We start from the raw sequence: 10597 nt of genomic DNA on the forward strand, positions 1-10597 counted from the left end.
TCCCACCCTGGTCAGAGTTTTTCTCTGACGTCAGCTTTAGACATACATGCAGCTTGAAATAATTCCTCTTATCATCCGAACTAAGTTAGAGGTCTGTTTTGTAAATTACGCAGCTAGTTTTTTGTCGTAGGTTTCTGGTCCAAGCAAGAATCGAAGCGCGCGGATCATAAGCCAACGGGAAAAAAGCGAGGATCCATAACTTACATAACCTGCGATCAGGCTCTATTTTAGTTTCGCGTGGTACGTGGAGTTGGCGAAACGAAAAATAGAGCCTGACCAAATTCCTCTTCGAAATTCCTTCCGCCCACTTTTTTTGATTGATTGACATGTCCTTCATCGGCCAATCAAAATTTACTTCCATTACACTAATACACGCGTGGACGGCAGATTCACGCTATTTTGTTTTGACCAGAGTTAAGGACGTTCACGCTAATTGTTTGTGCGCAACGTTACTGCGCAGGTAACGCGACTGTAATATGTCACGCATTATTTCGAAGATTGGTAAAGTTGAGGTTTTAAAACCTTTGCAAAAACCGTGGACGATAAGTCTTGCACAGCGTTGGATCAGAGAACATAGTGATCAGTCAAAATTGATTAAAAATTATTTATGAAAGTCAAGTAGACTACTCCACGACTGATATTGGCGTTGTTTTATCCCGGGTGTTTTATCAGTCGTGCACTAGTCTACTTGACTTGCAGAAATATTTTTCAAGCATTAGTTAAAATAACATGGCGACAAAAACGCCGGGGAAAAAATTACAGGCCGGCAAAATAATGGCACATTTATTTCCGAATCATCATAAAACGTTAAAGAAAAGTGAGCGGGAGGGTGGAAAAGCTCTGGAAAAGGTAGCTGATCGAGTAGTGGCTGAAAGTTTGGAAAACTCGAGGAATAACCGTTGCGTAAATTTAATGGGGCTGCTTTTTTAATAATGTTTTATTACCCCACAAACTTAAGTTCAAAATGAATGCATGTTTTTGAAGTTCTTTTCCTTTACTTTCGTGAAAATAGAGCAGTATTTTCGTCCTCGCCCGCTTGAATAGTGCGGACCTGCGTGGAAACAACCAGCGATTAAATTTCACAAAAACCACGCTCCAGAAGATGAGCATAACGGCAATGGAGAGATATTATACAAAATACTAACCAAATGAAGATGAAGCCTACTTAAAACTTCGTTGCTATGCTCGAAAAAGTTTTTTTTTTGGGTAAAAACCTTTCATCCCTTCAACGATCCATCCTCTCTTGGGTTCCAGTCCTTCCCCGACGAGTCACGCAAAAACGTGACAAACGAAATTTTCCAAGAGCTTTGCAAAATCACATCGATTTTACTCGTTTAGATCGTCGGTGACCCCTATTTTTTTAATCATGAATCAATTACTTTGCTTACTATCTACAAAATATGATGAAATGAAAAAATTCTCACCATAGGAAGTTATCTTTTTTTTAACAGTTTCTTTCCTCGTGCCATCGAATTCCGGTAGTGGTTGCAACGGATAGAGCGTACGAAAACGCTCGTCGAGGATGAACTCTACTGTTGACGACATCCCTAGTGGCATGCAATTATCTAAAAATCCCACTCCTAAAAATCTATGCACGGAATTCTTCACTCTAACAGTTTATTTTTATGATTTTCGATGGATGAGCAGATGAGGCTCCATCTCGCCATTATGACCGATTTCTCGAAATTAAGGCATTTTTCTACTGTCATTTTCTCCGAAACAAAGTCGGTGACCCGCAATTTTTTTTTTCATTTTTGGAGTAAGTTCTTTATGAACTAACTCTAGGCGAAAAATGAAGAAAATCTCACCGTAGGAAGATTTTGGCGCGAACGTCCTTAATTACCGTGGGAGGAATATTATAAACGAATTCGAAAGTTACCGTTGGTTTTAATTTGAGAAAAACACATTTAAAGTATGGGGAATGTTTTCGACGACTATATTGGGGCAAAGGCCGGTGAATATGCAATCTTTTAAGCTTGACATCTTAATTTGTAATTGAGATAACCTAGCATTTTGTCTTTGGACGGTTTGGAAATACATTATTCCTTTAATGTGTTTGCCCATGAAGGTTTCTTTGGTAATTTTTTTCGGGTAATACTTCAGTTGCAGTGTATTTCTAGAATTGCGCACAGTAAAATCATGGTAAGTTTGGCTGTTAATTTTTTGATGGAGTACGAACAGTAAGATGGACTCGCAAAGTTTCTTTCATTGTTGTACAATTGATCTCTCTGGAAACATGCCATTTTAGTTTCTGGAGTGCGAGTTTTAAGTTAAATCAACTGGAAATATTATGAAGTGTGCAAACAAACCGTGTCATGTACAATAAATAAATAAAGCCGTTTGATACACAGATACTCAAAACACGCATTCGTGTAACTTGCGATTTTATCACCATCTCCTCCTGTTGATATATATATCCCCTGTCTCATCCAGGAAACCAATATGCATCGGCTTTCATTGCCATTTGAAAGAACCAGCTATTTAGCTTTCAAAACATCAGGGAAGTTTGTGCCAAAGTACTTTCAACCCGATGGCCACAGAGCTCGACTACGGAATCGTTAATTTCACTCGTTCCAGAGATTCAAACCCGATTCTGGACAAGTTATGAGATGTTTCAGATGGCATATCTCCATTTATACAAATAAAATCAAGTTGCACCGTCCACGGCATTGTAAGAACAAAAGGGAGCAAATTTTTTCGTACACTTATGGAGGATTAGTCTCGAGGACTTCGCGAGAGCTCCGCGCAATCACGATGGCATTTTCACTTCCGGCGTTTCAACAGCCAATCAGATCACGAGTTTGGTCGGCCAAAATTTGGCCGACCGTCCGGAATTCTTGAGAGACTTTTGGTCAGGCCCAATTTTAGCGAGCGACGACACAAGAGAACATATGGGCGAAGCTAAAAATGGGCCTGATCGCAGGTTATAACTTACATTACGTATGGCCAGTAGGGCCCCGCGTACGCTTTCATTGTAAGACCATTGGGAAAATCGCCGTATGAGGGCCGTAGGCGTTTGCACGAGCAGGGCCGGAAAAGCCGTAAGGCCACACGTACTGTTTGGTGCAATGCCATTTTAGAGAATTTCGTCGCTTTTACACAGCTAAGTTATTTACAGCCAGAAAAGCAAATGCAAACAACATATTAGATAAATTGTCTGTGTAGATTTTTGATAATTATTTTGTCCAAACGTCAACTTCTGAGTTCTCATGAGAAGTGTAAAGGCCCATATGATAAAATGCTTATTTAACTGAGTTTAGGTCGGGCCGGACAGGATAATATTTGGCCGTAGGTCTTGGCGCACGGACCTCGCTACGCTCGCTCGGTACGCTCGCTACGCTCGGTCCGTATGCTATGACCACCGCCAAATACTTTCCCGTCCGGCCCTCCCTCTCAGTCAATCAGTACATAGTAGGGACTTCTGAAGTAATAAAGCCCACAAGAAAGGAAACCAGTTAAAGTCAAGCAGAAGCGTTTTACTGCAACGAAAAATTGGCACCCGTAAGAATTTAAAAAATAAGTAAACAAACGTTGTTGGCTTTGTGAAATAGTTGATTGCAATATTCAAACAGTTTCCCAAGTTTATTCATTTCCCATAAACGAGACGACAAATTTGCTAGAAAATGTTGCATCAAAACTTCAAATTTAACTTGTAGTACATTGGGCCATACTGTACTATCCGGCCAGCTAAATTAGCCAATCATAGCGTGCATGCTTTCTGAGAGATGAAATGAATTGCATATTTAGGTTGAATACATTTTTAGCATAATCTCACCACTATTTAGATATTTAACTCTGTTGCAGCCTTCTCGGTTGAGGTCTTAGCCGGGCCACAGAATTAGTCGGTTTTTATTCCACAGACAGTTTGCAATTAAATGACTTAAGTTAAAGATATTCGTTCGATATCCCACAAAATAATAATTGCAATGTTTCATAAAATTAATTGACGTTAACATTTCTCAACAATGGTTTTCGCTTTTAGAGCCCATGTGAAAGCCTTCCTTGTCAAAATGGTGGAACATGTCGTCCGCTGTATGACACAAATTCATACGTGTGTCAGTGTGGTGCGGGAAACGATGGAACATACTGTGAGAATGGTAATAGTGTTTAATTTGTTGAACAAAGTTGAGGAAGAAAGAATAAATGAAGTGAGATACTAAGGGTGCATGAAGATAAAACTCATTTTAAAAGCGTCTACAAATTGACAAGAGCACCCAAAACATCCTTACGGGGGGGACTCGAAAAGGGCACCCAACGAGCCAATTAAGAAAAAAGCCTTTGAGAGACATTTCCAGGCTCCTTGTAATGTATACAGACTGTCTAAAGTGATTTTTTTATAACCTAGAAGAATTTTATCCATTCGGATATCTTAGCTGAAAATTGAATTGTCCGAGAATTTTAGGGACGATATCTTCATTTCAGAAAATACCCCTTCAGAAAAAGTAAGGGCCTACTTTTTCCTGGTTACCAGGGGCGGATCCAGGATTTTTCTTAGGAGGGAGGGGGGGGGGGGGTACACCACTAAGGAAGTGCGTAGCTGTCTGGTGACTTTTTTCTTTTTTTCAGAATACCAGTTCTCTTAGGAAGCCTTAGGTCACCTCAGGGCGGGGGGGGGGGGGGGGGGCAAACCCCCTGCACCCTCTCCCTAGATCTGCCCCTGGTTACGAATCTCTTCGGAGAAATTCTTAGAAAAGTTTGACTCAGTCTCCCGGACACATATTTCCGCTGACTCAAGATAATCGTTGGGTGCCCCTGACTCGGACTACATTAAGGCAAATGTGTTTAATGCATTTCTCCCGTAAACGACTTAGTTGTGTGTCACCTGATTCTCAAACAAGTCACTTATACATATAGCTAAGAGCACGGTCTTTCGATTGTTTCTCATACTGTAAAATTGAGGACCTTTTCGGGCTGCAGTCATCAAAAAGTTGAGTTGAAATCCCGTATCGACCTTTTTTCTGTGTGCCAACGTGCTTATGTGTGTGCGTAAACATTAAACATGAATCTGAATCACTATTTTTACAACTTAATCCTCCTCTTTTCCTTTCCGTAGGATGGCAGAAGGTAAATGTAGACCCAGTGTGCTTTGGGGCGAAGGATGATTCATTCGGAACCTTCGAGATCCACAAGCCAGGAGACATTTACCGCTTGAAGCTGGTCCATCGCTCAGGATATGTGAATTGCCGTTCCGGCACAGCCTCTAACACTAAGTGGGGCTGCCTCATTACCGGAAACAGTTATTACAACAAAACATTGATAAATGTTCATATTACTTACGAAAATAACACCCGTATTTTTCCAGCAAACGTTGACAGTTTACTGAAGCTGGATGATCTTTTTTACTACACACTCCATGGTTTCAATGGAAACTCTCCCGAGATTGTGTTTAATTCCACTCCTACTCCTTTGTCTGTGGTCGCTGGTCAGAAGTTCAGGATCTGGTATGGTGAAGACCTGGCAGAAAAACACGAGGGTGACAACGACGGTACATCCTGCACTGATGTGTATGCTTTTCGCCAGTGATGAAGTGAATGGAATCGGCGTCAGTTAAAGAGATGTGAAGGAAATTCAATTGAGCTAAATTAGGGGAAAGTCAAATGAAGTAAAATGTAATGTAAGAATTTGTCCTTGGAGTCTCTTGTTCTGTACCAGATCACAATGACTTTTAGGTAGTTTGTAGTCCCGGCCACCCTCGTTGCTTTCAAGATAGCAGTCTTCAATAGTAATGTCAACGGGAAAAAGTGTGAAAAAAAAAAAAACTCGATGACTGGTGAAGGCAAAAATTGCAAAAATAACGTGTTGTATTTCACAAAATGTATGTAATTTAGAGGTTCTGTTTTTCCTTTAGGAGGGTCTCAATGGGAGTAGCTTTTACGGCTGACGTTTAAATAATTTGCCTTTTCATGACTAACGGCTATCTCTTTTCCGTCACGGTTAACTTATGTGGGAAACAAAGAAATGCGTCCCTTGTGTTATTTACTAGTAGGGTCTCAGTAGACATATTGAATAGTTTAAGTCATTGGTTATCACAATGCGACTCATGATTTTGTTTTGTTCACGCGTCAAACCTTGCCCACGCCTTGACTTGTCTTCGAGACCTTTTCATTGCGCTCTTAGAGATAAAAAAGTCTTCTGCTTCCTCAACTCCAACGCTTTCATCTGAGTCACTTTTGTATTCCTCCACCTGGTTATTAGTAGCACCAGAAGGAGTCGGCGCGAGAATAAAAAGAGGAATGTCACTGTCTGATACGAATGTTATAGACACCTCTCAGAATGACCTATGCGACCTCCCCTTGGGTTTCCGTCGTCTAGGGAAAGACAGATAACGCTGTTTTGACCTGGTCAGTTGCAGAGAACACTTTTGCGGTGGACACTGCTCGTTTTGCTTACACTGTTGATAAAACTCCTGTCTTATCCTTTGTCTTACTACTCACGGTCCTTTGCCTCACTAGGCGGTATAGCTGTCTAGCCAATCCCGCATTGCAACTTCGTCATTTTTTGAGAGCGTGTCAAAAGGTAGTGAAGTCATAATTTTTAAGATTGAACTAGTGAGCAGCACGTCTGCGAACTCTAAGAGCTGTAAAACGATTTATTTTATCCTACGCGTTTCGTGTGACTAACGCACACTTCGCCAGGGATGTTTTACAATACAACACAAGGGAGGTGTATATATACCTACATAAGAGGGTAAAAAATATTTTTAAATTATGTAAAACCGCAAATACAAGATCGGATTTGCATGTAGGAAACAGGCTAAAACTGTGGGACCCAAAATTATGTAAGGCACAAAATATGTCTCTCCTTGCACACCTTTCCGCCTCTTTCCTACATGCAAATCCGCTCTTGTAGGTGCGGTTTTACGTAATGTAAAAAAAAAAAATTAAAAATTAAAATTTTTAAAATGAAAAATAATGTCTTACCTGAGTCAAAACGCCCCGAACTGAAATTTTCTCTGAAGATAGCCTTTTTGTCTCTAGCGATAATTATTAAATAACTAAGTTCCAAACTGAAATATTTCTCTTGTAATTTGAAAGTGAACGTAATCGCGAGCCCTTGTTCCGCGAATTTGGTCCTTCGTCCGTGAATCGTGTAAGCAGCCCCAAAAAATACCTGTAAATCCCGATAAGTTCTGCGCGAACATGGAAATTTATTTATTCTTTATTATCCCTGATATATCTCAGCTACAGTCGTATTGGATGTCGTTGTGCATATAGAATCTGCTTTTATTTTAAGTTGACCGTCTCCTAACGCAAGCTCCATTTTATTATAAGACCGTATAGGTATTCAAGACACAAAAGAAGGTAACCCGTTCGTAAACATGTATAAAGACGATTTTGAAAATATTCAGTTAAAGCAAAAACCTTTTCCATTTATCGAAGGGTTTCTTTGTCTCCTTTGCCAGATTTAAGTTCTCTGGGGTCATAAGTAGTATGAGTCGCGCACCAAGGACCCCTATGCGAAAATTGTTGATATCGATAAAACAAAAGTTTAAAACTCTGCAGCAAATTCGTTCCCAACTGCAGAAATAAGTTTATCTGTAAGCGTATTCTGCAAAAAGACATTTGTTCCCGCTTCGTTTTATCTTTGCACAAGCCAAGCAAACATGACCATGTAGGTTACGGAGCCGCAAAAGTAGGGACTTTCTAAGATGACAAATTAACACACCTGTCAAAAAACTTGAATTCCGCACAATCACCGATAGAAAAAAAGCCGAAATTTCGTCATGTGAAAGAAGAATAATCAAGAAATCATCGGACACATTTGTTTTTTGTGTTATTTTAGTTAACGAGGAAATATATCATCATGTTTGGAAAAGTCGTGGACCAAGATCTCGCGAACCAAGGACACCATACTGTACCGAACTTTTTTGCCTGATCTTTCAGGCCCAGAGAGTCGATGATGTTCTTGATAAACTCACTTATGGTAACCCCGAGACTGGTAAAATCTTTTCTCAACCTCCACTAATTTCATTCAAACGCGACAAAAACGTAGACAACGTTTTAGTTAGAAGCGCTCTCAAAACTAACGAACAACCCGGCACTTTCAAATGCGCGTGCTCACGATGCAAAACCTGTCCTTTCACTCTTAACACTAGCAAAATATCGGGAACTAAGCGATCTGTTAAGATCACCGATCGTTTCACATGTACCTCCGCAAATGTCATTTATTGCATAACCTTTACGTTATGTATAATAAATTATACATTGGCGAGACAGGTAGACAACTAGGCGAACGATTCCGCCAACACCTTCGCGATGTTGAGACGAATGACAAAGATGCATCTAAGCCAGTCGCTCATCATTTTAATTTCGCTAACCTCTCCAAACAACACATGTCTATCTGCGGCCTTTCTTCATCTAGATACGACGGAAAGCCGCAAGAATCTGGAACAAAAGTTCATCTTTCAAATCGCACCCATAATCCCCACGGTATTAACGAACGCTTTTTATTTAACTAATGTATTCTAGCCGCCCCTGCATTCATAACGAATGCACGGTATTTAGTCAAGGATCTATCAGGGAAACGAACTCGCAGTGTTATTTTCATTGAGGCTGCAGATAGATTAAATACCTGGGAGAACCATTTCAAAAACTTACTGAATGTTACCCCAACAACAGAATCTATACAGTCCATATTGAAAAGGTCTACGATACATTCGATCAAATCCAAAGCAGCGAGTTCTCTCAAGCTGAAATAGATGCTGCTGTTCGTCAGGTGAAGAATGGAAAAGCTCCAGGTCTAGATGGCCTTCCACCTGAGTTTTGGAAATTATCAAAAATTCAAAAGCACCTCCATTTATTCTACAACAAAACTTACTCTGAAAACAGACCAAAGGAATGGGGCCCTGCAATAACGAAAAAAAGGGAACTTAACAATCCCAGACAACTATAGAGGCATTTCTCTCAGCCAAATCGCTTCAAAGATATATAACCGCTGTCTTTTGAACCATATCAGACCAATCATTGACACTATTTTGCGACCAAATCAAAATGGTTTCCGACAAGGAAGATCTACCACCTCACACTTACTGGCTCTTCGCCGTATAGTTGGAGAGGTGAAAAATCACGATATGGAAGCTGTTCTCACATTCATTGACTTTCGCGAAGCTTTCCATTCGGTTGTCCGTGTTAAAATCTTCCAGATTCTTGAGGCATATGGAATACCTTCTGCCGTCGTCGCGGCCATTCGAATCATGTACGAAAACACATCCGCAGTAGTCCTCACGCCTGAAGGAGAAACTGATCAGTTTGTGATTGCTACAGGAGTTTTACAAGGTGACCTGCTTGCTCCTTTCCTATTCATTATCTGTCTGGACTTTGCCCTTCGTACAGCCATTTCTGACTCAGATGGCCTTATATTGAAACGCCGCCGCAGTCGCCGTTATCCCACTGAAACTCTTGCAGACCTAGACTATTCAGACGATATTGCCCTTCTTGAAAATACCATTGAATCTGCTCACAACCTTCTCAACCGTGTAGAAAAGGCTTTTTTATGCACCTGAATCGTCCTTCGGCCAGCCAACTGTTTTCATCTGATGGTCTTCCTATTGAACTCGTCCAAGACAAATATCTAAGAGATTACACTGTAGTTATGACATGAATTCCCGTATTGGTCAGTCATGGAGCGCACTCAACTCTCTCAACAAAGTTTGGAAGGCTGATATCAAGAAAGAAACTAAAACCAAAGTTCTTAAAGCATCTGTTGACACTATCTTACTCTACGGTTCAGATTCCTGGTCGTTAAGCAGTGCACTGTGTAACAAACTTGATAGATCTTACACCAAAATGTTACCTGCAATCTACAACATATCCTGGCGAGATCTTACTACCAACAAAACTTTGTAAGGGTCCTTTCCACGGATATCAGAAGTTGTTAAACGCAGGCGTTTGATGTTAGCTGGGCACGTTTCCCGTCATGAAGAACCTGCTGGAAAACTCCTTCTATGGTCATGAGAAGCTAAGCGCGGAGTTGGAAGGCCCCACATAACAATCAAGTCACTACTCGAGAAAGACACCGGTCTTGCAGGACTAGAACTTCTCACCGTTATGAAAGACCGTTCTCCGTGATCCAAGAACTTCGTAAATGTTTCACCTTCTATTGAGGGATGACGCAAGGCAAGGCAAGGCATTCCGGTTTTTCACGTTGCCATGTTACAACCAGTAGCGTAGCTCCTACTCTACTATAAAAACTACACACAACCCGTAATTCCTCTGTTCGCTCTGACGAAGGGCTAAGGCTCGAAACGTCAGCTTTTAGAATCCCTGTACGGTGGTTAATTTACATTATAAAATTCGTTGATAAACGCAAATTTATGTGTACTACTTCCCCACCGACGCAGCACCACAGTTTGTTTAGAAACTACCCCCTTTATTCACTTATGGTAGATTGATCGAATGTACTCTTAACGCGAACTTTATACCGCTCCATGCGCCTTTCTTATCCCGTGTGATACAAACTCACAATTCCTTTTATAATACTCATATTTCACATGGATGTCAGGGGCATAAAACTGCTAAAAACATGCAGCGAGCAAAGCTAATAGATTCCAGACAGTTGTGGTCAGCCTTGTTCCCAGGATAACTCTTCCTCCCTTCCC

The 10597-nt window shown here is 40.8% G+C and overlaps 2 protein-coding genes across 2 annotated transcripts in view; both read left to right on the forward strand.

The window, feature by feature from the left end:
• Positions 1-5685, forward strand: part of LOC137974088 (uncharacterized) — a 20435-nt gene extending 14750 nt beyond the window's left edge. The window contains exons 3-4 of the mRNA XM_068821012.1: positions 3983-4097; positions 5054-5685. Coding sequence (XP_068677113.1) covers positions 3983-4097; positions 5054-5523 — 585 coding nt within the window. The 3' untranslated portion in view covers positions 5524-5685. The remainder of the gene's footprint in view (positions 1-3982; positions 4098-5053) is intronic.
• Positions 5686-9070: 3385 nt separating this feature from the next.
• Positions 9071-9502, forward strand: LOC138008398 (uncharacterized). Its single transcript, XM_068855730.1, has one exon. It carries the CDS (start codon positions 9071-9073, stop codon positions 9500-9502), a length of 432 nt encoding a protein of 143 aa, XP_068711831.1.
• Positions 9503-10597: the final 1095 nt, after the last annotated feature.

The sequence above is a fragment of the Montipora foliosa genome, chromosome 1, assembly GCF_036669935.1.
Source record: "Montipora foliosa isolate CH-2021 chromosome 1, ASM3666993v2, whole genome shotgun sequence".
In the NCBI taxonomy this organism is placed as follows: Eukaryota; Metazoa; Cnidaria; class Anthozoa; order Scleractinia; family Acroporidae; genus Montipora; species Montipora foliosa.